Source organism: Barbus barbus, assembly GCF_936440315.1.
Source record: "Barbus barbus genome assembly, chromosome: 28".
NCBI classification, from domain to species: Eukaryota; Metazoa; Chordata; class Actinopteri; order Cypriniformes; family Cyprinidae; genus Barbus; species Barbus barbus.
This window is the reverse complement of record NC_136756.1, coordinates 12,370,892-12,396,336: the sequence shown is the minus strand read 5'-3', so window position 1 is coordinate 12,396,336 and position 25,445 is coordinate 12,370,892. Positions and strand designations below refer to the sequence as shown.

The 25,445-nt window shown below is 36.5% G+C and overlaps 1 protein-coding gene across 1 annotated transcript; it reads left to right on the top strand.

Moving 5' to 3' along the window:
• The first annotated feature begins 125 nt into the window (after positions 1-125).
• On the top strand, positions 126-24,682 carry dok2 (docking protein 2). The gene is made up of 7 exons (XM_079382884.1): positions 126-296; positions 2,788-2,919; positions 3,438-3,605; positions 6,705-6,807; positions 17,623-17,798; positions 19,358-20,399; positions 22,412-24,682. The coding sequence occupies exons 1-6, from the start codon at positions 237-239 to the stop codon at positions 20,354-20,356; spliced, it is 1,638 nt and encodes a 545-aa protein (XP_079239010.1). The 5' UTR covers positions 126-236; the 3' UTR covers positions 20,357-20,399; positions 22,412-24,682.
• The last annotated feature ends 763 nt before the right edge of the window (positions 24,683-25,445 follow it).

Genomic DNA, 25,445 nt, shown 5'->3' with positions numbered 1-25,445 from the left:
TGCGTGTAAAATAACATGAGGAAACTCATGATCTTGAGTAATAATTGTGGCTTTGGCTCTTACAGAGGCTCTTGCAAAGCTCTGCAAAGAAGTGTAAACTCTTTTGGGCTATACAGGAAGTATATATTGCGGAACTTGGAGATGCTAATTGCGTCACAAGCAGGTTTAGCAGAAGCAGTATGATACATTAGATGAGACAGTCTTAAGGAGCTGGGTCAGAGAAAAGACCGAGAGAAATGGAGGAGGATATTAGAAAGAAGGGGATGCTGTATATACAACAGCAGCGGTTTGGGAAGGTAAGACAGAACGTGCTTTACTCACCAGGGGGCTTATATCAAAGAACAATCGTGTTCTTTTACGGTAATGGTCTGTAACTACTGTCATAGAACAAAATGAAGGCTGTACTAAAAAGACTCATTTGGCCTGACTAGGTTGTAGCTGCTCCGTTACGTAAATTAACTCAAAATAGTGAAATCCATGAATACTGTAAAAAACACTTTTGATGAATGTTGTCTATAATTGCAAAATGTTCTGTTGCAAAATACTACCAGACAGTTGGCCCTTCTTTAGTTCCTGTATAACACCTATAATTTAGAGTGCATTTGTCTGTAATATTGCAGAGCAGCTGTTCGTATTTCAGACAGATAGATCATATAATTTTATTTTATTTAGTTTAATTTGACAGTTAAGAAGTCTGCAAATTTGTTTGTTTGGTATCAGTCCAAACATTAAGGCCTAATGGAAAGGAATCACTAATGTACCCATGATGTTGAGCAGTACTCCAAGCATGTATCACTTCAGTTCTTTCTCTTTAATATGCACTGTAAAAAACCAAAAACCAAACCGAAATTCACCATAAAAAAACCTGACAACTTTACCGTAAAAAAATATGTAGCATCAGTTTAGGTTTTCAGTAATTTACAGTAAAAAAAGAAAAAATTATTTCATTAACTGATATAATGTTAAAATAACAGCCAACTGAAGTATTAAAAATTTTGAACCTTCATGGCAACCACCAAAAAAAAGCAGGTGGTCATGAAAAAAGCCACATGTACCGTAGAATCACAGCTGATAGCAATGAGCTTTCCCACAAGATGAAGTATATTAAAATATTGAAGGTGCACACAGTGTCATGCACACAAATATAAAACACCATCATTTTAACATTAAAATCATAATGCAATAACTTATTGTTAAATAATTAACAGGTTTTTAGCGTAGCATTTTTACAGTTTTTTTGCCATTAAAAGTACAACATTTTTACAGTGTGGGGAACTTAATTAGTTCAATTAGTTTTACCCACTTGCATTAAAATATAAAATACCAATAGAGATCTGGGGATCAGATTGAAGGTTCGTGTTTTTATAAGCATGTAAAAGTATGTTTTATGCATGTTAGTGCGACAGACGTGATATTTAAACTCACAAGTGAATGAAAAAGATAAATATAATTGGGAAAAATGACTTCTGCATTATAAATTTGTGTGCAGCTTGCTGGGTTTATGAATTTCAATTAGCAGCCTTCACTTTTCCTAATTTGAACCATACGTTTGTCGCCAAATACTCCATATCTATTGAGCTATTACAATAAGAGAGAAATTCATGAATCATATTAAGCTCACTGGCAGTGTCATGAACAACTTCCTGAACTATGAACGTGATCCACTTTAACTTGTCCGTATTCTCATTTAAAACCATTTTCACTTCATTTTGATTGATGCCACTGATAATATTGTTGGTTCCACCATATGGGACTGCAGTAGTGGAATAGCCTGTTGGCATAATTTAGAGGACTTATGGGCTGCTGGAGTCCATTAAAGTGAGCTAATGTTGGCAATAGGATCAGGGCTGTCTCTTTAGAAAACCACAAGGCGTGTGTTGCATCTGTAATAGACTGTGTGCTGTTTGAGGCCATGAATTTCTCTGAAATGGTAGGTAATGTCCGTACCACCGAGATTCTTTAAACTCTTCGTCTTATTACGAGTATTTCCTGACTGAGGACACTTTAAATGCTATCAATTGATGCTCACATGATCCAACCATCCTTAGGCACTTGAGCCAATGGAATAAGTTCTCATTATCTTAATTGGCATTCTATGTGTGTTTCTTATTGAAGTGTACACATTTTCCCATTGCACCGTTTAGTGACTTTTAGTTTAAAAATCATCATGGGAAGATGTACTCTGGCTATTTTTACATTAACCACTTCCCATTTTAAGGTCGAAGACAAGCACAAAAGTGTTAGTAAAGTGCAAAATTGTTGGTAATATCGCTGACATTATGAAAACTTTGTTTTACTATGGGGAAGAGTGGGGTAAAGTTTGTCTGTGGGTAAGATGTCTCAAGCTTTTTGTCAAATAACCTGAAGCGATCATCGTATGTGACTTATAGATGCATGTGAGTAAGTTTAAGAAACTGTTTTTGCATGTCGCATGTTTACAAATAAACATGATTATATGAATATTGTTCATAAAAATGAGATTTTAAAACAGGATTGTGCATGAGTAATATGTTTTTTTACATTGAAATGTAAATCAGACAACCCAGTGATTCACCCTACCCATCAATATATGAGTCAGGTTTTGTCCGAAGATGATATTTTATGGCTCTAGTATGTTTTACAGATGTTAGGTGCTTTCTTCTAATGTCGTTTTATATTAGAAATTTTAAAATATAATAAGGTCCATTAGTTTTATATCTCATTTTTGTGCATGCCTAGAGGACAACCCAAATAAAAAAGTGTGACAGATTACATCACGTTCACCCATTTATCTTCTCTCTGTTTCAGAAATGGCGTAAGGTCTGGTCCGTGCTGTACCGAGAGAGCTCCTGCTCCATCTCTCGCCTTGAGTTTTTTGAGTTTAAAGATGGAGCTGGAAACACGCTGGAGAAAGCCAACCGCAAACAGGACAACAAAAAGGTGAGCAACAAACCGTGGAGCTCAGATTTTCCATGTACTGCGAACATAACAAATAAGATGTGGCATATCTGAGGAGAGTGATGTAGATCCTTGATGTGCCATGGTACATGAACAATCAAACTTGGTGGGGGGTCATGCACATGGTTTATGTGTGGGCGGACATGTACAAATCATTTGCAGGAAGTGCCATTAAATCTGTTCCCATTTCTGTTATGAAATATGACAAACAAAAATCCCCTCTTCCGTACAAAAGTAGGATTTTCACAAAAAAGCTATCTTCTGAAATTAATGCATATGGAGAATGATTAGATGTGGAAAGGAAAACAAAAACGTTTATGCATCATACTACCCACACAATTTGCAAATCTGGACATCTTGGAGAATATTTAAATGCTGATGTGTTGTTCCACTTGTTGGCAAACATTTCAAAGCAAATGAAAAAAAAAAAGCTTTTTTAAAGGTTTACATTTTTTAAAATCTCAATTTTTGAGTTTTATGTTGTTGTTTTTTTATTACAGGTGATAAAAATGAATGACTGCATTCGTGTTTCGGAGGCTGATGTTGAAGGCTGTCCACGGGATTGTGGACCTTTTTTGGTGGAGACAACTGAAAAGACATTTGTTTTCGCCGTTGAGACAGTTGAACTGGAGGACTGGATCCAGAAACTGTGTGAAATCGCCTTTCCGGTATTTAACACTGCTTTTAAATTGTGCGATTGACTGTCTCTTTCCAGTATTTAACACTGTGTTTGCCTTTTTTCTGTTTTGGAGTATTGTGGTGCAAAACCTCACTTGACACCTGATTGCAAAAGTGTATAGCGGTTATATCAAAGTTTCCAGGTTTGGTCCTGTTTTTTGTTCCAGGCTTTGTAACCGCAGTTGGGTTTTTGAAGCTCCTGTTGCATGCCAGTTTAACAGACATTTATGTTTACTTCTGCCATCAGCTAAGACTGTAGAGATTGTCTTTGCTGAAAGCTTGTTAGCTCCTTATGCAAAAATTTCTGCATACGTGAGGATTCAAATTGCAGCAGCTTGCCAAGGTTTTTTGTCATCTCAGCAGATGTAAAAGCCCTTCAAAGTTGATCAGAAACTTGCTCGTGTGACTCATGGAGCTTCTCATGCTGCTCTAGTTGTGCAAAGAATAGCTTCTGTTTCCTTTGAATGTGTGTTTTTTTTTTTCTATCTTTAAAGAAGGGAAGTTGTTTTCATTATATCTCATTGCACCGTATATATTGTGTTGTGAGTAACAGTTATAGTTCAAATAAAGGAAGTAACTGCCAAGTAACATTGACTAATGGATGTTAGAGGTACGTAAGCTCTCTGTGGACAGTTGCAACATGTAGAGCTTCACTCTTGCTCTATTCTAGCCATGGGTTAAAGTAAATGCTTTGTGACATTACCTGGGCTAAGAAGTATGTTCTGAGTAAAGGGCCCTGTACCCAAAGGGTCGACCTTATGAAAGCTTCTCTAATTATAAGTTGTAATTTTAACACTCCAGCACTATAGTGGTTTGACCTCACTCCTTTGATAGAGCGTACACTATTTTATTAAATTCTTCTCTTTAGTTTCATATCCACATGAACTACATTTTAACACCTTCGGAAGTAAATGCGAGTGGTTCCCAAGTGGTTTGGTCCCCAGATATAGCTTGGTTTCCTCCTGTGGAATTTTCCCAGATGATATTGCCTGCCAGCAAGAATTGTGCACCTTTCAGAATTGAATTGAGATTGCCTGTAAAACTCCAATTCAATTACTGCATTTGAATTAAGGTAGAAAACAGAATGCAAAACTGCAATTCAAATCTGAATGTAAGGACATTAAATTAAAATGTAACGGTTATTAAATTATTAAATGGAATTGAAAAAAAAAAAAACAATTAAGAGAGAAAGACTGATTGAAAGACAGCCGGATAGGAAAATTAACAAATGGATGGATGGATGGATGGATGGATGGATGCATAGATAGATATTGTATTTAGATACTATAGATGGAGAGACAGACAGATAGATAGATAAATAAATGAATGGATGGATTGATAGATGATGTATGGATAGATATACAGACAGATACATAGATACTGTAGTTAGATTCTACAGATAGATAGATAGATAGATAGATAGATAGATAGATTCCCTTTCCCTTAATTTTAATGTAAATTTCAATTCAACATCATATGGCGCATGACACATTTAATTCATACCCCAAATCATCTCCGGTCAGAATTTTGCCCAGCTCTGTCTGCCAGATGAGAAATTGGCTTCTCTTTGATTGGAAATCTATCAATCATGTCTGCAGCACAAACAATGTGAGACGAGTTACACACAGAGCTTTAAAACTTGGGCTTAGAGGTTCGTTCAAATCCCCACACCTTAGAATGAGAAACAGCAAGAGTGATGCTTGCCAGATATGGAATTTAATCATTCAGCTATGGATTTGAATATATTGGTATAGACCAATGAAATTGTTGAGATCACGTATGATGTCTCAGGTTCCTCCAGCTTTTGAGCTTTTGCCTAAAAAAGGCTGCTGTCTTTGAGAATTTGAAACTGAAGTGGTGCTACAGAAAGCCAACAGTAGAAGTGTTGTGGCTGTTGAATGAGGAACGCTGTGGAATGGAAGAGCTAGATGTGATGCACTGGGGGAAATGAATACAGCTTTATCCTGAGAAAGTTTCTGTTGTGCAACATAATATGATCACTTTGGCTCAGTTTTGGAGATTGTTTGTTAGCTCAGAATGTGGTTCCTCAACAAAGGCCATTTGTCTGGTGCAAAAAATAAAGTGCAAAGAGAATTTCCATCACACATACCACTGAAAATGACACTTGCTGACAGAGGACTGAAAGACTATATTTTGCTCAGTATGTTTTGCTGTTGTAACTGTAATTGTGTTGTAACTGCAGTGAGCGTTTTGTGTTGTGAGTGTTTTAAGACTATGTATCTCAAATTATGCGTGTAGGTGAATCTACTGGTTTGAGGTGTACTTTACCCGTGGTTGCCTGTGATCACCATTTCAGAGTGGATCAGTGTTATTTTAGTATGCTGAAACGTATATATATGTGTGTGTGTGTGTACGTATATATATATATATAGTTTAGTATTATTTATATACTATTGTAGATATTATTAATATTTTAAAATAGCTTTTATATGTCTATTTTCAGTTTTCTTTTGAAAGTTTGAAAATGTGTTTGACCTTTCATATTAGTTTTTTTATTTATAGAGTTTTAGTTCATTTATATTGTAGTTTAATTTTTTAGTTAGTTATTTTTGTAAATTGTTTAGTTTTAGTAAATTTGAGCAAATTGTTTAGTTTACGTTTTTATCTGTTATTTGTATTTTATTTAACTTTATTTAAATAAAGAAAAATGTTTTGTTAAAGTTGTTGTTAACAATAGCAAAAATAGAGCTAATTTGTCATTGTACACCAAAATACAAATAGACATAAAATATATTCATAAAAGCATATAGAAATTTGTCGACATCATGTGTTTACAGACATGAATGTAAAAAATGAAGGACAAATTGTTATAACAAATATATACAGTATATATTTAATGAATTTGTATTTAAAAAATGTATTTAAAACATATATGTAAATATAATTTACCAACATATTTTGGCCATTATTTATTTATTTATTTATGTATTTATTAATAATATGATTTATTTATTTATTTTAGCTGTATGGTTATTATAGGCTTAGTGAATCAACATGGTAAACCAAAACTACATTTTTAAAGTTTGTGTTGTGTGTTATAAACTGCTGTATGTTTTTGTTCATTGTAGATGAGCTGGACAGAGAGAGGAGCAGTGAGAGGAAACAGTTTACATGGTGAATCTGATGACGTCACGATGGCAGACAACAGTCTCTACTGCAGCAGAGATACTGGTGAGGACGTGTACAGTGTGTACAAAATTACAACAAAATCATTCCAAAACCACTAATATGTATGCATGCAGAGTTGCTTGTGGAGCTGTTCTGATGGATGAGCTGGTTTCAGAGATCTGGTGAAGTACCTTATGAACGTCACACTGCCAGTTTCTGTGAAAGATATACAAAAAATAGAACTCATGACAGGAGTAGAGGTACAGTAGATACTAACCAGTTTGGTACACCATCTCTACAAAGCAGACACGCTTTCGCTGAGATAGGCTTGTTCACTAGTCTGACACCTCTTGTTAATTTTGTGCTGTGAATATTGGAAACCAACAGCTAACTTCTTCATTCCTCTGTTACGCAGTGGAAAGTTGTGGCTCATCTTTGTTCTCTTGTGGTGGAAAAAAATATCACACAAGTGTCCGCCTTGTTTGCAGATTGACCACTATCTGTGTAAATGCGCAATATCCTGCTGTTCTCAAAGATTGTTCAGTGCCCTGTTCGACTTCCTTTTCATCCGTTTTTATTTTTATTTTTATGTATCAGAATCAGAATCAGAATGAGCTTTATTGGCCAAGTATGTTTACACATACAAGGAATTTTTTGTAGTGACAGAAGCTCCACAGTACAACAGAAAGACAGTAACAGGACAGGACACAGATAATAAAATAAAATAACAAGAAATAGCCAATAACCAATGTACAAAGCAGCAAAAAAAAAAAAAAAAACACAATATATAATATATAATATAGGCAACTATGTATGTACAGGTCAAGTATGTGCAAATTAGAAATGAGAAAAATAAAAAATAAAATAAGTGAGTGTGGTGAATGGATAATGTATTAGTTGTGTGTTCCACGTTTATTTATTGAGTGTTCATGAGGTGTATTGACTGAGGGAAGAAACTGTTCCTGTGTCTGGTCGTTCTGGTGCTCAGAGCTCTGTAGCGTCGACCAGACGGTAACAGTTCAAAGAGGTTGTGTGCTGGATGTGAGGGGTCCAGAGTGATTTTACCAGCCCTTTTGCTCACTCTGGATAAGTACAGTTCTTGGAGAGTGGGGAGGGTTGTACCAATGATTCGCTCAGCAGTCCAGACTACCCTCTGTAGTCTTCTGAGGTCAGATTTGGTAGCTGAGCTGAACCAGACAGTTATTGAGGTGCAGCGGATGGATTCGATGATGGCGGAGTAGAACTGTTTCAGCAGCTCCTGTGGCAGGTTGAACTTCCTCAGCTGGCGAAGAAAGTACAACCTCTGCTGGGCCTTTCTGACAATGGAGTCAATGTGAATATCCCACTTCAGGTCCTGAGAGATGGTGGTGCCCAGGAATCTGAATGACTCCACTGCAGTCACAGTGCTGTTCATGATGGTGAGTGGGGGGAGAGCAGGGGGGTTTCTCCTGAAGTCCACGATCATCTCCACAGTTTTGAGCGTATTAAGCTCCAGGTTGTTGAGACTGCACCAGACAGCCAGCTCCTTAACCTCCTGTCTGTAAGCAGACTCGTCACCGTCCTGGATGAGGCCGATCAGTGTGGTGTCGTCTGCAAACTTCAGGAGCTTGACAGAGGGGTCTTTAGATGTGCAGTCGTTGGTGTAGAGGGAGAAGAGCAGTGGGGAGAGTACGCAGCTCTGAGGAGCTCCAGTGCTGATGGTTCGAGTGCTGGATGTGAATTTACCAAGCTTTACTAACTGCTGTCTGTCTGTCAGGAAGCTGTTGATCCACTGACAGACAGAGGTGGGGACGAAGAGCTGGGTTAGTTTATTTTGAAGGGATTCTGTGATAATGGTGTTAAAAGCGGAGCTGAAATCCACAAACAGGATCCTCACATAAGTCCCTGGACTGTCCAGATGCTGCAGGATGAAGTGCAGTCTCATGTTGACTGCACCATCCACAGACCTGTTTGCTCTGTAGGCAAACTGCAGGGGGTCCGGTAAGGGTCCAGTGATGTCTTAATTATGCATTATTCATCATGCTGGGTAGTTGTTGTTTGCTTGATGGTTGGTATAGCGTACTGTTCTTTGTAACACTGGTTTCTTTCATTTCATTTCATTTAATCAAATGTTGCAGTATTTGAGAACATTATTTTGGGAGTGTAGTTTGGCTCTTTTGCAATTATGTGAAATATTGAATACTGTATTTCATAACAGACCACACACATATTTTCTCATGCAGACGTTCTTGTACATCAAAACCGTATCTGATGTCATCAATCAAATTCTGACCTATTTTAAAAATAGGTATTTGAGTATGTAAACATGTCCAGTTAATACAGATAACTCTGCATTGGATTCTGGGGTTACACACACACACACACACACACACACACACACACACACACACACACACACACACACACACATTCAAGAGTTTAGTTAATTTTTTAATGTTTTTGAAAGTTTTTATGTTCTTATTCTCACCTATTTATTTGATCAAAAATATTAATATTGTGATATATTATAATATGAAATAACTGATTTCCATTTGCATATACCGGTGTGTGTGTGTGTGTGTATATATATATATATATATATATATATATATATATATATATATATATATTGCCCTCCAAAAGTATTGGAACAGTAAAGACAAAATTGCTCTGTTGGCTGTGGAGTCAAGACATTTATAAATATGATTAAAAGATGAATATGAGACAAAACTACAGAATGTCACATTTTATTATTGGGTGATTCAACTCATAGATGTTTTACCAGCTAAGAAGTTGCCTCACAGGTCTTTCTAAGTGATCAGCTGTTTCCTGTTGCATTAATTCTTAAAGATGAATATGAGACAAAACTACAGAATGTCACATTTTATTATTGGGTGATTCAACTCATAGATGTTTTACCAGCTAAGAAGTTGCCTCACAGGTCTTTCTAAGTGATCAGCTGTTTCCTGTTGCATTAATTCTTCAGACATTACAGTTTTTTACTATCATTCTTGCACTAATAATAGAACCTTCATGTCATTTTTCAAAACTCTAGACACAAAACTCAAAACAGTCATTATTTGTAACACAGGCTATCCAAAACTTTGCATGTTGCATTCATATCTTTAAAGAAGAAACCTTGCATTTGCAGAAGCATTGGTTCAAAATAATAATTTATTATGAAATATCATAAGAACATTACTTTAGATCACCCACACACAAGATATCCATAGTTTCACTGTTTAGTTGTTAGTACAATCATTAAATATAGTTGTTCAAAACACATGATGCAACTTTCATTATGGTTCTACACATTCATACATCATTGAGAAAAGTACAGATACTGGAATCATTAAAATGTTAAAATTATTGATGAAATAATCAGTACAACAGGTTTTTCAAAAAACTTTCAATAAGAAAAAACTACTTTAGGCCTACAGTAAAATCCCTCAGTCCCTCACTGCACTTCTATGTTTTTATCAACCCTGTCTTGTGAGTTTGGCCACAGGTTCTCATCCACATCATAATGTTTAATTTTCATTAGTTAAACATAGAAAAAAACTTCTGGTATGGCAAATACAGGCCTGACATCGGTCTCCTTTGATATCATTGCACATATCATCTTTGGCTTGGAGAAGAGGGACTTGTTTGTGAGGTCTATTGTGAACCTTCGACCTCCATGTGGAGAGAAACTCCTCAGTCGGGTTACAGTAAGGAAAGGGGAATATGGGGTAAATACAAGGTGATAAACTATGGATGGGCCTGAAACCATGATTGCTCTCAGTGCCGTCGCTAGGAATTCTGGGCCCATTGCACTGATTTTGCTTTGGGTCCCCTCAAAATCACATTCAGTGTGGGGTGGTTAGGCCCCCAGCGAACATCGTTCTGGGCCCCTCTCAACCACTGGGCTCTCAACCTTTCATCCATGTCATGGCCTGCCTCATCCAAAAATATGAATGGTTTTCATCAGCTTCCAGCTCTATCAACCTCTAAAAAGACTGTAGGAAAAATAAATACTGATAACAATGATATAGATTTTTTGGGATTTCTTTTCTCCCAACAACAGGCATCTTGAAACTGATCATACCTGAACATACTCAGTCCTCAGTTGCTTCACTTTCGTAATGTTGTTCATAATTTTCCATAAGAGTAATGCAACAGTTACATAGCACTATGAGCAGCTGTATCAACTGATGGTTAGATCATTGCAATGAAATGAATAAACACTCAATTCAGATGTAATGTGCGAGTTGTATTTTGAAATAGTAATACTTTAATGTTAAGTTGGTTCTGTTATTAGTGCAAAAATGATTGAAAAAACTGTAAAAGCAGGGAATGTGTCGTATCAGTTATATCCATTACTTCTGCATTCTGAATCGTGCATTCGATGATGACACACACAAACCAGGATGAAGACGAGGGAGCTGATTTTGAGAGAAAAGCAAGCAATTTGGATGCTAAAAGAAAAGAGGAAGTCAGTTAGAGCTCTAGCAAAAACAAAGGGCATGGAGAAATCAAGAGTTTGGAAACCACCAGCAACCAACAACGACCTGATCGGCTGAGAAAACAACAGTAGTTGATGACAGACAAATCATAAAAGCTGTGAAAATTAACCCTAAAAGATGTGTCTGTAAAATCACCAACAACTTCCAGAAAGCTGGGGTGATGCTCTGACAATCTACTGTCCTCAGGAGACTTTGACACAGAATTACAGATGCTACACAGCAAGATGCAAACCTCTGACCAGCACCAAAAATAGAAAGGCAAGATTAGAGTTTGCAAAAAAGCACAAAGGTGAGCCAGAAGAGTTTTGGAACTGTGTTTATGGACCGATGAGACAAAGATGAACCTTTATCTAAGTGATGGGAAAGCAAAAATGTGGAGAAAAAAAGGGAACTGCAATGATGCCAAGAATATAGCCTCAACTGTAAAGCATGGTGGAGGTGGTGTCATGGCATGGGCATGCATGGCTGCCTCTGAAACAGGCCCTCTCAACTTTACTGATGACTTAATGTATGATGATAGTAGCAGAATGAATTTGGAAGAGTACAAAACCATCTTACCTACCAATATTCAAGAAAATGCCACCAGATTCATTGGGAAGTGCTTCATATTGTATCAGGACAATGATCCAAAACACCCTGCCAGTTCAGTCAAGGAATTTATAAGGGCAAAGAAATGGAGAGTCTTAGATTGCCCAAGTCAATCTCCAGATTTAAATCCGATTGAACATGAATTTCAGCAGCTGAAGAGGAGAGTAAAGGCAGAAACTCCCCAAAACAAGCAACAATTGGAATTGGCTGCATTAAAGGCTGGGAAAAGTATTTCAAAGGATGAGACCAAGAGTCTGGTGATGTCTATGGGTCACAGACTCACTGCTGTGATTGTGCGCAAGGGATCTGCTAAATAATAGCTTTTAATCTTTTATATCTGCCTTATGTTCAACTGTCCCAATACTTATGCTCACATCAATGAGTGGGATGAACTCTAAAAGTGCTGTTCTTTTTATTTGGTAAAACATATGTGTTGAACTGGCTAATAATAAAATGTGACTGTAACAAAGTTCGTAGGTCGGGAAGGAGGAGGCGGGAACCGGCAAACATTCAAGAATTTAATAATCAAAATAACAAACGTAAAAGTACAGCGGCAGCCCCTCACGGACGACTGCCGCACACAAAATAAAATCCAGGCCTGGTCCTCTCTCGTCTTCCACTGTCATCACTCCTCCTTTTATCCTTCTGGAGCTCCTCCGTGGGACTCGAGACCGGAGAGTGGCGCAGGTGTCGCTCATTATCATTCACTCCACCGGCCTCGTTCTGCTCCCACGGCTCTCGGCCCCGCCCCACTCACTACTACAGTGACATTCTATATTTTTGTCTCATATTCATCTTTTAATCATATTTGCAAATGTCTTGACTCCACAGCCAACAGAGCAATTTTGTCTTTACTGTTCCAATACTTATGGAGGGCACTCTCTCACTATATATATATATATATATATATATATACAGTATATATAATAAATCATACATACAGTATATTCATAATTATGTATGATATATATTATGTATATACATATATTCATCGCAAGGCATATATATACATATATATGCCTTGTGAATGTATTCATACCCCTTATTTTTCCACGTTTTATGTTGCTGCCTTATGTTAAACTGCTTTAAATTACTTTTTTCCACATCAATCTACACTTCATACACTGAGGAGAGGATTGAGTTTGGCCACACTGCCAAAAAGCCCAGATCGGTGGAGTGCTGCAGTGATGTTTGTCCTTCTGTAAGTTTCTCCAATCTGCATATATGATCATGGAGCTCAACTAGAGTGTGTTCCTTTCCAAATCATACCCATTCAATTGAATTTGACCCAGGTTACCGTCACTCAAAGTCTAGAAACACCTACAAGCAATATGAATGCTCCTGAGCTAAATTCCAACTGTCCTAGATAAGGGTACGAGTACTTATGCAATGGAATCATTTATGTTTTTTATTTTTAATAAATTTGCAAAGATGTTAAAACCTTTTTTATTATTTTTTACCATCTTTACCATTATAGTGTATGGAGTGTAGAATGATGTGGAAAATAGTAATTTAAAGCAATTTAACATCAGGCAGCAACATAAAACGTGGATAAAAATGAAGGGGTATGAATACTTTTGCAATACACTGTGTATCATGCTGTATATGCTGCTAACCTATTATTTATTTATTTATTTTTCAATGTTAAAAACAGTTTTGCTCATTAATATTTTTTTGTGGACACCATGATGCATTTTTTCGGCATTCTTTAATGAATACAAAGATCATAAGAACAACATTTATTTAGATAAAACATTTGTAATGTTAAAAAACATTTATATGTGTTTTAATCAATTAATGCATCCTTCTAAATAAAAATATTAATTTTATTCTCTCTCTGTGTGTATACATACATACGTATATAGAAAGTTAACATTTTTTATTATTATTTTTTATTTTATATTATTCTTTGCAATGATATTTTCATATGTAAATTATAAGCATTTTAATGATTTCAACCTTTCAACCTTGAATTAATGTTAATGCTATAAAATGCTTTAGTTTAAGTAGTTTTTGCATGAATCCGTTTAGGATGAATCCATTGAACACTGCGTTTTCTTCAGTCTTGGTACTTGTTTCTTCTTCCATCTGTTCATTTACATTGAGCAAATTGAAAAAGAGGTGAACAGACTATCAAACAAATGCGCAAACACAAAATAACAAAAACACGTCCCCAAAGATGGAAAAGACAGATAGAAGTCCTCAGTGGACGTTTCACATGGTGGCTTTCAGCAAGATGACAGTCAAGAGAAGTGGAAGTATCACCGATGCAGCACAGGTGCCAGGCAATCTGCCCTAGCCAGTCTAACGTCACCGGGCATTTGAACAAAACCCTGACTGTTTAATCATGGGTGATTATGTTCCTATATTTGCCCGCATTCAGAAATGCCATTTAAACGATCTCATTACAACTAATTTACTTATTTCAGTCCGCAAAAAGTTGGCCCATATGTCTGTGTGAGCTTCAGCATTCTGTTGCTTTCTTTCCTCTCTGGAATGTGTCGGGCTTGGGGGAGTTTCACATTCAGACGGTTTCTCAAATCCATCTGTTTCAATTTAAATATCACAAGGCCTTGTTCTGTCAAGCGACAGCAGGGTAACAGGGTGCGAGAGGGAAACTGTAAGGCTGTAAAACTACTGCTTATTTACAGCACACACAGATAGTTACAATAGGATGCACAGTTTTCACAACAAACACAAAATTTGTCAATGAATCAAACCTTATGGCGAAATTAGTGATACTAAAAAGCTGTAAACCACATCAAATAGCAGCAGATCACATAGTATATGAAACCACATGCCAGATTCAAAAACAATAGTGTTAGGAGGTCACTCATCTTGACTCCGCTAGTTTATTTCTGATGCCAGATTCGCCACTTAGTAAAATCAAAACTTATCGCTGGACAGCATAAAATTACACTTCATTTAAAAAAGTTTGCGATTTTAAGATTTGAATGTTTTTGAAAGTCTATTATGGTCACCAAGGCTGCTTTTATTTGAACAAAAATACAGTCAAATATTGTAAAACATTATTACAATATAAAATAACTATTTGTTTAATTTAATTTATTTTCAGCAGTCATTACTCCAGTCTTCAGTGTCACATGATTCTTCAGAAATCATTCGAATATGCTGATTTGCGGCTCAGGAAACATTTCTTAGTATTATCAGTCTTGAAAACATTTTTTTTTTTAAATCTTTATTTGAAATAGAAATATTCGGTAAAAATAAAAATGTCTGTCATTTTTAATTAATTTAATGTATCCTTAATAAAGGAATAAATTATTTAAAAAAATACTGTCCTCAAACCAATAAGACTATCATTTGTTGTCTAAAAAATATCAGTCAGTGTCACAAATAATTACTTTGCACTCAAAATAATGTAAAAGCTTTGCCTCAATGAATTAAGTGACTATTTTGTGACTAAAACACTATATTTGGAAGAGATAAGGGTTTCTCTGGCTGATGGTAACCTTATGCTTGACCAGTAACCGGTGGATAGTGACCTCCTGGAAGCCAAATCCTCTGTTTATGACATAACGCGGCAGAGCCAGGGTTGTGCATCTTACAGTGAAAGAGCTCTCAGACTTATGTCTACATGAAATGCACCGTTTGCATCAAATGTACCTTTTACGATTTTACAACTTCCTGAACACAACACACACCTGGAGCGAGAAAGAGATAACGTATGAGAGTGTGTTATGCAAATGAGGTCATGTGGAAAGCAAGTGGAAATGGGGGGTTACAACCACAAAACAGTTGCTGTGAATTTGGTGCATTGCCAAAATGTAGAGCAATAGAGAGAGAGAATCTTGCATATGAATCTTGCCACTTGTTGCTCAGTGACAACAGGATGTAAATGTGGAAATGAGTATCATTTTTACACTAGTCTGTATATAGTGTGGCTTTTTTGTTCTTTTGCAGGAAGTGCCATTTTTTCATTTGCTGATAGGTGTGGAGTGGTTGCTTCTGTTCTGACAGCTGCAAACAGAAGCTAGCATTGTCTCTGCAAAGACACACTTCCTCTCAATGAAGTCTGACTGTGGCTGCATGGAGGAGCCACGTTTCAAACGGAAAAACGATACCTCCAAACCACATTGCAGCCTTTGTCTTTCTCTCTCTCTTTCACTTTCTAGTATGATTATTGGCATCTATATATATATATATATATATATATATAACTATGCCAATGCATGGCCTGAAGCAATGACATGCACAGCTGCACCTCGCGACCTGAGGTCAAGTCCCAGCTCCAGGTCCTCTGCTGATCCTCTTCCCCTCTCTCTTCTCAGTGTTGTTTCCTCTCTTGTTTTTACTGTCCTATTCAATGAAAAGCCAAAAATAGAGTAATATACAGTAACAGGAATGAATTATTATAAACTAAAACTGTTAAAGACATTTTTGTTAGTTGAAATAGAGCTGAAATAAAATAAAATATTAATATTAGATGAAAAACCTAAACTAAAAAATAAATAATATATATATTCATATATTTATAGTATCTAACTAATATTAAAACACTGCTTGTTTCTTAGTTTTTTTCTTACAGCTTTTTTGTAAACCTTTTTTTTTTTTAAATCATGCCTTCAGCGTATGTTTTTGGTAAATTCTTGCTGCATGCTTTTAACAATATTTATAGATTTTATTGTTTATCCTTGTTCCAGACTAAGACTTTCAATTTTATTTTATTATTATTATTTTTTTTCATTCATTTTTTTTGTGGAAAATATATGAAAAAAATTCAGCATTACATTTAGATAATCATCTAAACAAACATATGAAATAAAAATAAAATATTTAGTAAAAAATTGTATTTAAATATTGCAGTGACAATATTTTATTGTGCATAATTCAAAATCAAACTGTTATGGTAAATCAAAATAAATGCATACATTTTTAAATGTATGAATAAATCTTTTAATATTTATTTAATTGTATTTTGGATACAAAACATTGTGAGTCCACTATTTCGTGTAAAAATGGTAATTTCCACAGAAAATGTCTGAAATGTCCAAAAATTAAACACTCAAATATTGTTTATTTTATTTGTTTATTTTTTAATTTTAAAGGAATAGTAAAAGTAATTTTAACTACTGCTATTAAATACTTTGAGAAACATCCTCATTTGCATTAAATTTATGTAGAGGCTGAATTAATAGCCCACTGTTATGGGTCGACTGTTTTTGGACTGAATGGCATGTGCAGAAAAATCTCTTTCTGACACTTCACCTCAGGAAATTAATAGAGTTTCATCACCCATGTCTGCTTCATGCAGAAAAACATCTGCATGGTGAGCGCTTTAATAGACAATCCCTCTGGAGCAGCAGCAGAATCCTGCGCCACACAGTTCACCTTGCAGTTCAGCAGTTACGAATGGGGTGTTGACCTTTCTTAACCGAGAACATCTAATAAGATGCTTGTTTCTCAGCAGTGCATGCGCTAAATCTGTACACTTGTGTGAAAAAACAATTATATTGCGTACCGTACATGTCGCATCAAAAGAAATCTGCTTTGAATTATTGTACATATGTGAGAATGACCTCTGATACGTACCATCTGCTTCCAAAAAGAGTTGAAATGGGTGGAATCAGTAGGCCTATAGTCATTCACAGAGAAAAGCCTTTAAATATTATATGATTTACTACTGTTTTTAAAAATATTTTGAAAGTTACAATCGCCAAGACACTCATAAGCCTTCAGAAGGCCACAAGTTATTTTTCATCTGAAAAAGTGTCAAGTGGTTGATATATGTTGTGTACTTTTGGCACATTGTTTATGTAAAGCTTTTCCTTTCTGTTATCTTCAGCAATGAAAGATTTTAAGGTGACGGTGAGGCGTACAGAGGCTTCTGAGAGATGCGGCCTGAAAGGAACAGTGCTGTTACGGACTGATTTTGATAGCCTCCTTCTGAAGGAACCAAAGACAGGAGAGGTTCGCTACTCCTGGCCCTATCGCTTCCTCCGCAGGTTCGGTAGAGACAAGGTATGGCTTTGCCAGTGATCTGCAGTCATTCAGTTAATGCTAGTGAGGTGTGTGCTCTCTGTCATTCATAATGCCCAGTAGAGTAATGGGGATATTGAACTGTAAACAGACATTGTCATTTGAATTAGTTATTGTAATATCCAGACTCCCTTGTAAAAAAAAAAAATGTCAGAAATAATGTTGCTACCAAAGCTTTAGGAATGCCAAAGTTATCAGTATCAGCAGTAAATAATTTTGTTAGGACTTTGCACTCATAAATACATATGAAAACATTTTACTCTATAAAAGTGGGGGGAGGGGGGATTTAAACCAGCATAAGCTAGTTTGCTGGTCTCCCAGCCAGGTTTTGTCCTGGCAGGCACTTTTATTGTGTTCAGACTGTTGTAAAAGATTTGTATCTTAAATAAATGCTGTTCCTTTTGAATCGTGCAAAAACGTATCATGATTTTCACATAAAAGTTAAATATTACACCTGTTTTCAACATTGATGATATACATTTATTTCTAAAGGATCATGTGGCATTTAAAACTGGAGTAATGCAGCTTTGCCATCACAGAGATAAATGTGACCCTTGACCACAGAACCAGTCAGAAGTAGCACGGGTATATGTAGCAATAGCCAACAATACATTTTATGGGTCAAAATTATACATTTTTCTTTTATGCAAAAAATCATTAGGATATTAAGTAAAGATCATGTTCCATGAAGTTATTTTGTAAATGTCCTGCAATAAATATATCAAAACGTAATTTTTGATTAGTAATGTGCATTGCTAAGGACTTCATTTGGACAACTTTAAAGGCGATTTTTTCAGTATTTTGATATTTTTGCACTCTTAGATTCCAGATTTTCAAATAGTTGTATCTTGGCCAAATATTGTCTTATCATAACAAACCATACATAAATGGAAAGATTACTTATTCAGCTTGTATAAATATCAATTTACCCTAAATACTTACCATAAATTTACCCTTATGACTTGTTTTGTGGTCCAGGGTCACAAATTACATTTTAAAATATATTAAATAGAATTTTTTTTTGTAATTGTAATACTAATTCTCATTATTACTAGCTGAAAGGAGAAAAAAGGTGCATTTCCTTTTAAGTTGTTTGAGCAGTTGACAGTGGTATTGGTAACCTAGTAATTAACAGTAAATAAAAAAACGGAAAGGCACCATCAGTGGAAACAGATGATTAGTTACATGGCTTTAATGTTCGCTACGTCAGAATGTATTCGGCAAATGCATTTCCATCTGCCATTATTTTTTTTGAAAAAGAGTTTTTATGCATTTCCATCACTTGTTTCTGATGCGATCCTTCAAAATGTGCAGACAAACAGGGTGAGGCTTAGCTACTGTTTTAACGTGTTTTCAATCAAATAAATTCAGCCTTGGTGAGGATAAGAGACATTTTTCTAAATCATTTAAAAAAATCGTACTGACCCGAAACTTTTGGATGGTATTGTACATGCATTGTTTTTGAAGATTAAATTTAAATTGTGTCTTCGCATCTTTTTACTACTAACTACTAATTAAATTTATAATTTCTCAACAAACAGGCAACATTCTCCTTTGAGGCTGGGCGAAGATGCGACTCGGGGGAAGGCAACTTTGAATTCGACACAAAGCAAGGAAACAGTATCTTCCAATCTGTAGAGGCCGCCATCAATCTACACAGAGTCAATTTACCTCAGAAGCAGTTATCAAGTGGGGAGCGAGATACCATGCCCTCTTCACCTCGAATGAGAGCTGTGGCAGAGGATGCAGGTATCTACAGTATGGTGACTGAGGGAGTGATCAGAGATGGACCCAAACAACCCCAGAAGCCTCAGCAAACCAGACTTGAAGCCCCTGTAGAGAAACTTCTTACCGGAGTCAAGAGCCTGACCCTGGACACCAGGCCTCCACCGCGAAAGAGCCAGGTCAAGAACTTCCGCAGCTGTCCTTTGGTCAACAGTGAGGATGAGATGTATTCCCGGGCCATGGCCCCTGATCCAGATCGGGGAAGTCCAGGGGAGAAGAGAGAAACAAAAGACAGACGATCCACATGCTCCAACCCTGAGGACTCTGACTACTCGCTGCCCTTTGACACCATTGCCAAGAACGTTATGGGAGACATTTTGTCCGCATCAAACCCTCCACCCATGTTTGTAGAACCCAGTTGTGAAAATGACAAAAAAGTCAATTTAGAAAACACAGAACCACTTTATGACATAATAGATGAAAGTGCAATCAGAACCCGTTTCTCAAACAGAAAAACACATTCTCACAAAAGAGTGGAGCACATTTATGACGAACCAGAGGGTTGTGGTGTGGCCCCAAGTGTGCCTTCATCGCTCTATGATGAACCGGAGGAGGTCAAAGGTCATGCTTGGAAGCTGTTGGGCACAGTAATGGATCCGAGTGGTCATGAGTACCCTTACAACGCTTCTGCCGACGACTACGCGGTTCCTAAACCTCCCAGGAGGGCCTTGCTTTCAAAGCAGAGGGACAGTGAGGAAGAGGACAGTTCACCATATGATAACATTATGGTGAAAGGAATGCAAAAGAATAACTAAAGACTGCTTCAGAATCTAAAGAGGACAATGAGGTTAAATATAAGTGAGCGTGCAAATTAATTAATTAAATATTTAATCAATTAATATGCATAATATGGATAATAGTCATCAGAATGCTTTACTGTTCTTTAAAAAGATGTGATCTGCAACACATATCATGTTGGTCAATATGATTAACAGTTCAGTTCCTCTCTGGGGGTGAATCACTGTAGCCTAACTTTAACCAAATGCGCTAAAATTACACTGTTATGTGAATGTTTAAATTGTCATTATTTGAATCACAGACACACTTTTTATGTATGTTTTAGAACATGCATTATTATTTGTAGTGTTATTAACATTGCGCTATATTGATCATGTTATCAATGTTAATTCTTCAAACGATGTTAAAGTGTGAAATAATCACCATTTATTCAAACGAGCACAATTTTGGCTGTTTAAGTGCACCCATAGTCCATAATCATCTAAATGCACTAAAATAGCCATACGCAGTGAATATTAAGTGCAAACACTCCTCTTTTTGTGTTAATTAGGCTAATTATAGGCAACACCTAATTCACAACATGCATTGCTATTTCCCAGCGTAATTAACATTGCACTATGTTGATCGGGTGAACAATTATTTGTAAAAACTTTATTTATATAGCGCACACTTTTGGATTTTTAAAGAACACCTGTAGTCCAGTTGAACCAGTACAAACTAAACTAAACTAAACCAATAATTAAATATGTAAAAGTAGTGAATGTTATGTTTTAAAGTGCCTCTTTTAATGTAAATTAGGCTCATTATAGACTGCACCTTGTTCTCAACTTGCATCGCTATTTGCCATTGAAATTATCGTCACATTATATTTATCAGGATTATTTATTCATAAAGTTTTATTTATTTAGATGAGGCCACTCTTGGCAAACCTCTAGCTAAATGCGCTAAAGTAGCGATGCTAAACAGCTGTGTCACTTTTGGCGAAAACACAACCACCCACAAACCAGTTTATGTAATATAATAAAATTGTGCGGTCCTGTGAATGTTTAAATCTTTATATGTAAATTAGGCTCATTGTAGATTGCAATTTATTCACGACAGGCAAAGTTATTTGTCGGAGCATTTAATGTTGTGCTGTATTGATCGTGAACATACATTTGTCAAAAGTTGGTAAAGTGTGAAACAACTGGGCATTTATTCACACTTTTAGTTTTTTAATGAGCACCCACAATTCAGTTAAACCAGTAGCTAAATGCAGTAACGATGCACAGAATATTATTCATGTGATGTGCAAACACATCTCTTTTTATGTAAATTAGACTGCACCGTATTCACAACTTGTATCGCTGTTTGTCATTACGATTATCTTCGAGTTATAGTAATCGTGAATATTTATTCATCAAATTGTATTTATTAAGACAAGCCCACTTTTGGCTTTTTGACGATCACCTGCAATCCAATTTAACAAGTAGCTAAATGTGCTAAAATAGCAATGCGCAGTCAATTAAAAAAAAAAAAAAAACGAATTTTACGTCATTTAGGTTCATTATAGACTGTACCTTTTAAACAAATTTGCCAGTGCAGTTAAGATTGTATTATTTAACCAGTTTAGCAGTCACTAATTGCACTAAAGTAGTGAATATTCTTTTTTTAAATTCACGTCTCCTTACTATGTAAATTAGGTTCATTATAGATAACATTTTATTCACAAAACTTTTGCATTTTAAAGAAACAATTGAGGTGTCTGAATCTGTGAAGTATAGCAGAATAGCAGTGCTTAGAACCAACCCTTAAGATCTGCATTTGTGTTTAGCACAAATTCTGTGGACGTGTTTGCATTGTTAACTAATTTGCATAACCACAACTGCTAAAACAGCGCTATCAGCAGGCACAGTGCATTCTTAGTGAATTCCCCATTAAGTGTCCTAATAGCACACGAGTGTATCTACTATGACCTTCACTATCTACAAAGGAAAAGTTGATTTTATCTGGTTGTAAATCAAAGAGTAATTTAGCTTCGGTTGAACGCGGGGCTCTAATAGCCCTTCTTCTCTGTCTTTTTCTGGTCTCAGGTCTACGGGACTGTGATGAGAGCTCACACAGGTAATTAAAATCTTGCAGATCTCTCCCAAAATGGATGGCGCCCATCACCTAATCCTCTGCTTGCTAATGATGGACAAGGGAGTTCCGCCACGTGTCATCGTACTATTCAGGCCAGACTCTGACTTTCCCTCTCACAGGCTTCCTATTTTGAGGAACACATGAATAATAATAACTTGACTTGCAGAGGGAAACTGGGGCACTGTTAGGATGCTGCTGGGCTCCCTGCCTGCCACGGTTCACGAGTCCCACACAGTCTTGAGACTTTTAAAAGTCTAAAAACACTTTATAGCTCTTATCAATTCAGTGTCTTTCCTCTTTCAGAGCATTCCAGAAATATGAACTGCATCGCACATGATGTGAATGGTTTTTGATGTATTTTACTGTACATTGACCATGTTTTAAATGCACACAGCATATTGTTATCGTTGTAATTGGACTGGATATAGTTCAAAGCATACGTGAGGGCAATTTAAAGCTATCTGCTTTCATCAGACTGAAGAGAGATGTGGTGGCAATCTGCTACTGGAACATTTTAGCATAGTTTTGCAACTCATTAACGGAGTAAACTGGTACAGACTTAAGACGTCATTACAGTTCACACTGATGCACTTATTCCAGCCTTGGGAATCTGGTGTGAGACGAGCTCTGCATAAATGCTGAAAAAGATGAAAGCTTTGCTAAGCACGGCCTAGTTCCTTGTTGTGTAAAATAGGTTGTTGAACAGCAGGGGGCACTGTTTCTCCTCAGTAGGGAGCCAAAACACTGCGTGGTTGGAGTCATGGTGTGCGTCGTGAGAGACTCCAAAGCTTCAGGGGTGTTGATTTTTTGTTAATAAAAATATTTTCTCTCTTATTGTTACACAGAAATCGACTTGGAGTATTCAGTGGTATGCTTGAAATTATTAATGGGAAAAAAATCAACTGAAATGTAACTGAAATGTGCCTAGTGTTCCTTTACTGAATAAATAAGAGTGCTGCAAGCTTATTTTAGGTGGATATCATGAGCCTCATGCCAAGTTATGTTTCATGCCCACGATTTCTTTGAACCAGACTTGACACTAAGGCAACGCGAGTCTAATGTGGAAACTCCGAAAATCAACATTACTGACAGATTTTTTTTTAGATGTAAAGTGATACAACACTGGCACCATATGACACTGTACAATAAGATCTACAATACCTGGATATTAATAGTAAAAACTCAACTAAAATATATTTTAGTGTCTTTGTAACCCACTGGTGTGCCATGGGGGAAATCAAATAGAATAATCAAAATTGATGACGATGTGCTCAAGCATGCTAGTGAAAGTAACCATTGAAGCTAAAATAAAGGTTGCATGTTCAGTCCCAGTCAGTGAAGTGTTGAAGTACTGAGTTTACTGTCTTGCTCAATTATTATTGTGCCCTTGAGCCAACACTTCACCCCAGATTATCCCACAGGCATATTGTGCTCAATTAGTGCACTGTAAGCCACTCTACATGAAAGCATCTGCTAAAATGGAAAATATCTATCTGGAATAATAAACTGCTTCCCAGATGCAAATAAGAGCTAGTTTTTTTCCCAGTGCAAGTACAAACTCTTAGTGTAATTAAGCACGTAACATGTTTAGTACATGTGTTTTTGAAAAGCGAGAAGCAATTGTGTCTGATCAATAAATACATGAGGATGCGCAGCGTTCAGTGTCTTCGAGTGGTTAATTGGCTCCAGTGGATCCAATTTACCAGTGGCACTTTCTAATGATAAGCAACTACCTAATAGAACGGGCCAAACTTAACAGTCGTTTCATATCCAGGAGCAACGCCTTTTAAATTCCAATTCATCACTATTGATTACACTAATGCCAGTATAAAGATTCCTATGCACACGGTGGGATTGTCAAGACCCTGAGTGTTTTCTTTTTTCCATGAGTGAGATGACTGAAGAATCCATTGTTTTTGACTCCTCTGCACGTTCATAACAACGTGTCCGTTTCTCTATTTCAATCAGACTCTCGCATCGGCTGGTGCAGTGACATCGGAAAATGGAAAGAATTTCTTTTCCAACACCCCGGAATGGAGCAATGCTGTTCTGACAGCTTAATGTATGGCATTTAAAGGCATTTCACCAAATCACTTCTACCCTCCGCACTGCGTGTCATGCGGGATGACAGCAAAGTAGGGGTCACTGTCACTTTAAAGATGAATCGGACGCATTTGCATATATATATTTTTTGAATAAAGTGCACTGCACTGACTGTACTTTATGATATGATGCTGGGATTGAATATATTTTTTAATCTCTTCAAATGAACATGATCTAGTTCTTGCAGTACTTGACTCACAGTCAAGACATGAATACCATATCAAAACTGGACGACAGCCAACAGTAGATTATCTTGCTCTGTGCAATCTTTGAGGTTATATATGGTGATTAGAGTTATAACAGCCTACATCTGAGATAACATTTCACCTCTTAATTAGCTCAGCTGGAATGATATACTGTTAGGAAAAATCACATGTTCTTGTGTGTTTATAGAGTCTAATGTGAGGTCACAGAGAGGAATTGGTGTTGCCAAGCCAATCAGCTTTATTTAAATTACATCTAAGGCCAAATAAACATACTGAACAAGACTACACTTGCTAGACCTGCCCATATGATTAACAGCTGTGCAGAGGTGAATAGCAGGAAATGAACACAGAGTGCAGACCTACAGTGTGTGTGTGTAGGCCTACCGACAAAATGAATGCATATGCCAGCTTATGCACACATCAGTATGTATTAAAATTGGCAACACCTATGTAACACCTACGTAATAAACTGAACAGAATACAGCACAATTGCCACCCAGATTTCAAACACTGGTCAATCATTGAGCAATCAAATGTTTTTATAATGGCCGCTATAGCAACTATTTTCTACTACTTTGGTCTGTCTTTTCAGATCAGTGCAAGCTGTTATAGCTGATTAGTGCCATCTTGTGACCCAAAACGTTGGTACAACACTCTTAAAAATACAGGTCCTTCT